Source organism: Psammomys obesus, unplaced genomic scaffold, assembly GCF_907164565.1.
Source record: "Psammomys obesus unplaced genomic scaffold, mPsaObe1.curated_primary_1811, whole genome shotgun sequence".
NCBI classification, from domain to species: Eukaryota; Metazoa; Chordata; class Mammalia; order Rodentia; family Muridae; genus Psammomys; species Psammomys obesus.
Genome location: NW_026591597.1, coordinates 2562085 through 2564182, shown reverse-complemented (window position 1 = coordinate 2564182; position 2098 = coordinate 2562085). Strand labels below are relative to the sequence as shown.

General features: G+C 52.1%; 1 protein-coding gene across 2 annotated transcripts in view; it reads left to right on the top strand.

Annotated features, from left to right (window-relative positions):
• Positions 1-1151, top strand: part of C1qtnf2 (C1q and TNF related 2) — a 17157-nt gene extending 16006 nt beyond the window's left edge. For both annotated transcript variants that reach the window (XM_055610707.1, XM_055610708.1), the window contains one exon: positions 357-1151. In XM_055610707.1, coding sequence (XP_055466682.1) covers positions 357-970 — 614 coding nt within the window. In that variant the 3' untranslated portion in view covers positions 971-1151. The remainder of the gene's footprint in view (positions 1-356) is intronic.
• The last annotated feature ends 947 nt before the right edge of the window (positions 1152-2098 follow it).

Sequence of the window (2098 nt, the reverse complement as noted above, 5' to 3'; positions counted from 1 at the left end):
CACACACACACACACACACACACACACACACACACACACACACACACCACTCTAGGATTACAGGAGTACCCCACCGCATCCAGTTTTATGCAGTGTTGGGGATTCAATAGCTAAGCAGTCCCTCTACCGACTGAGCTTCATCCCCAGCCCGGTAAATTATTCCCTGCCCTGATTCCCAGTGCTTCTGAAAGGCAGTGCGACGGTGGTTTTCCTGAGCTGGCCAAGAGGACAGGTACCGCAGGCCATTAGCATTTGTCCCTTCCTGTGTGCCCCCCACAGCCTTCTCTCCCGCCATGGGCTCCGCAAGGCATTTACAGGTAATTTGCGGGTATAAAACCAGCTATTCTGTCTCCCAGGTCCACCTGGCCGGACAGGCAACCGTGGAAAACAAGGACCAAAGGGCAAAGCTGGGGCCATTGGACGGGCTGGCCCTCGCGGACCCAAGGGGGTCAGTGGTACCCCCGGGAAACATGGCGTACCAGGCAAGAAGGGACCCAAGGGCAAGAAAGGAGAACCCGGGCTCCCAGGCCCCTGCAGCTGTGGCAGTAGCCGTGCCAAGTCAGCCTTCTCGGTGGCGGTGACCAAGAGCTACCCACGGGAGCGATTGCCCATCAAGTTTGACAAGATTCTGATGAACGAGGGTGGCCACTACAACGCTTCCAGTGGCAAGTTCGTCTGCAGCGTGCCTGGGATCTACTACTTCACCTACGACATCACGCTGGCCAACAAACACCTGGCCATCGGCCTGGTGCACAATGGCCAGTACCGCATTCGGACTTTTGACGCCAACACCGGCAACCATGACGTGGCCTCGGGTTCCACCATCCTAGCTCTCAAGGAGGGTGACGAAGTCTGGCTGCAGATCTTCTACTCAGAGCAGAACGGACTCTTCTATGACCCTTACTGGACCGACAGCCTCTTCACGGGCTTCCTTATCTACGCTGACCAAGGAGACCCCAATGAGGTCTAGACAAGCCGGAGCTGAGCCTCCAGGCTGGGACTGAAATTCCTGGGGCGGGTGCTGATGGACAATGACCCATGGAACAGGGCTGGGGGGCTGGCACTTTTGGAAGCTTTTGTTTCCAGGCAAGCCTCCTCTGTTGCTGCTTTAAAAAAAAAAAAAAAATCATTAAATCCAAGCTTTTGATTCATCTGTCTGTCCACTCACTAATTAACTTAGTATCTATTGAACAGCAGATACTAAGGGCTGTACTCTGTGAGTTACATCCGCCAATGACAAGGCAGAGTGCCTATCCTCGTGGGAAACACAGTTCACAATTAAACAGCAAATAATATAACTATTCTTCAACATGGAAACGGGAATAAGGAAGTGGCTGGAATATTTATATGCAGAGTTCAATTCTTAGGTCTTCCTGCAAGCAGGCGTACACTCTAAGTGGAAAACTTAAGGATTTTTACCTACATGCATACCCTGTACCACTGAAGAGATCAAGGGCAAACAACTACCACTCCCCCTCCCCCACCCCTACCCCTACCCCCCATTCCATCTCCCACAGCTCTCTGGGACTCCTTAAAGACAGTCCAGCTGCTCTTCTGCTTACATTAGGGTTATGTCTGAAACACAGTACATTTAAATTATCGCTTAGTTGAAGAGACGTTCATCAGTGAGTCGTGGGGCCGGGCCACACAGCACATGGAAGGATAGTCGTTCACCCTAATGGGCTGCCCACTGCTGATGCTGCTCAGCATTGCAAGGGCCAGTGTCCTCCATACAGACAGTGAGGGGAAAGATCAAAATTCCGGGGAGTTTCTGCTGAGTGTGTGTTATTTTTGCACCATCATAAGGTCAAAACTTCCCAGGTGAAAGTATTGTAAATCAGAAACCATACGTGCATTGGAAATGCTGAGCGCTGAAGCAGGACACGGAGCAATGGGAGAGCTTGAAGGGGATGGTCCTCTGGCAAAATGACCGGCTTGCAGGTGCAAACCACCCCCCTCCACCCAGGGAAGAGCTGGGTGCACGTGAGGAACTTACTGGGGCCGAAAGAATTGGCAGGTTGAGAAGAAGAGACTCATGAGGCTGGGAGGTCACATAGAACCTCACAGGCTGTAGCCAAGTTTCTTCCATTTAGAAAGC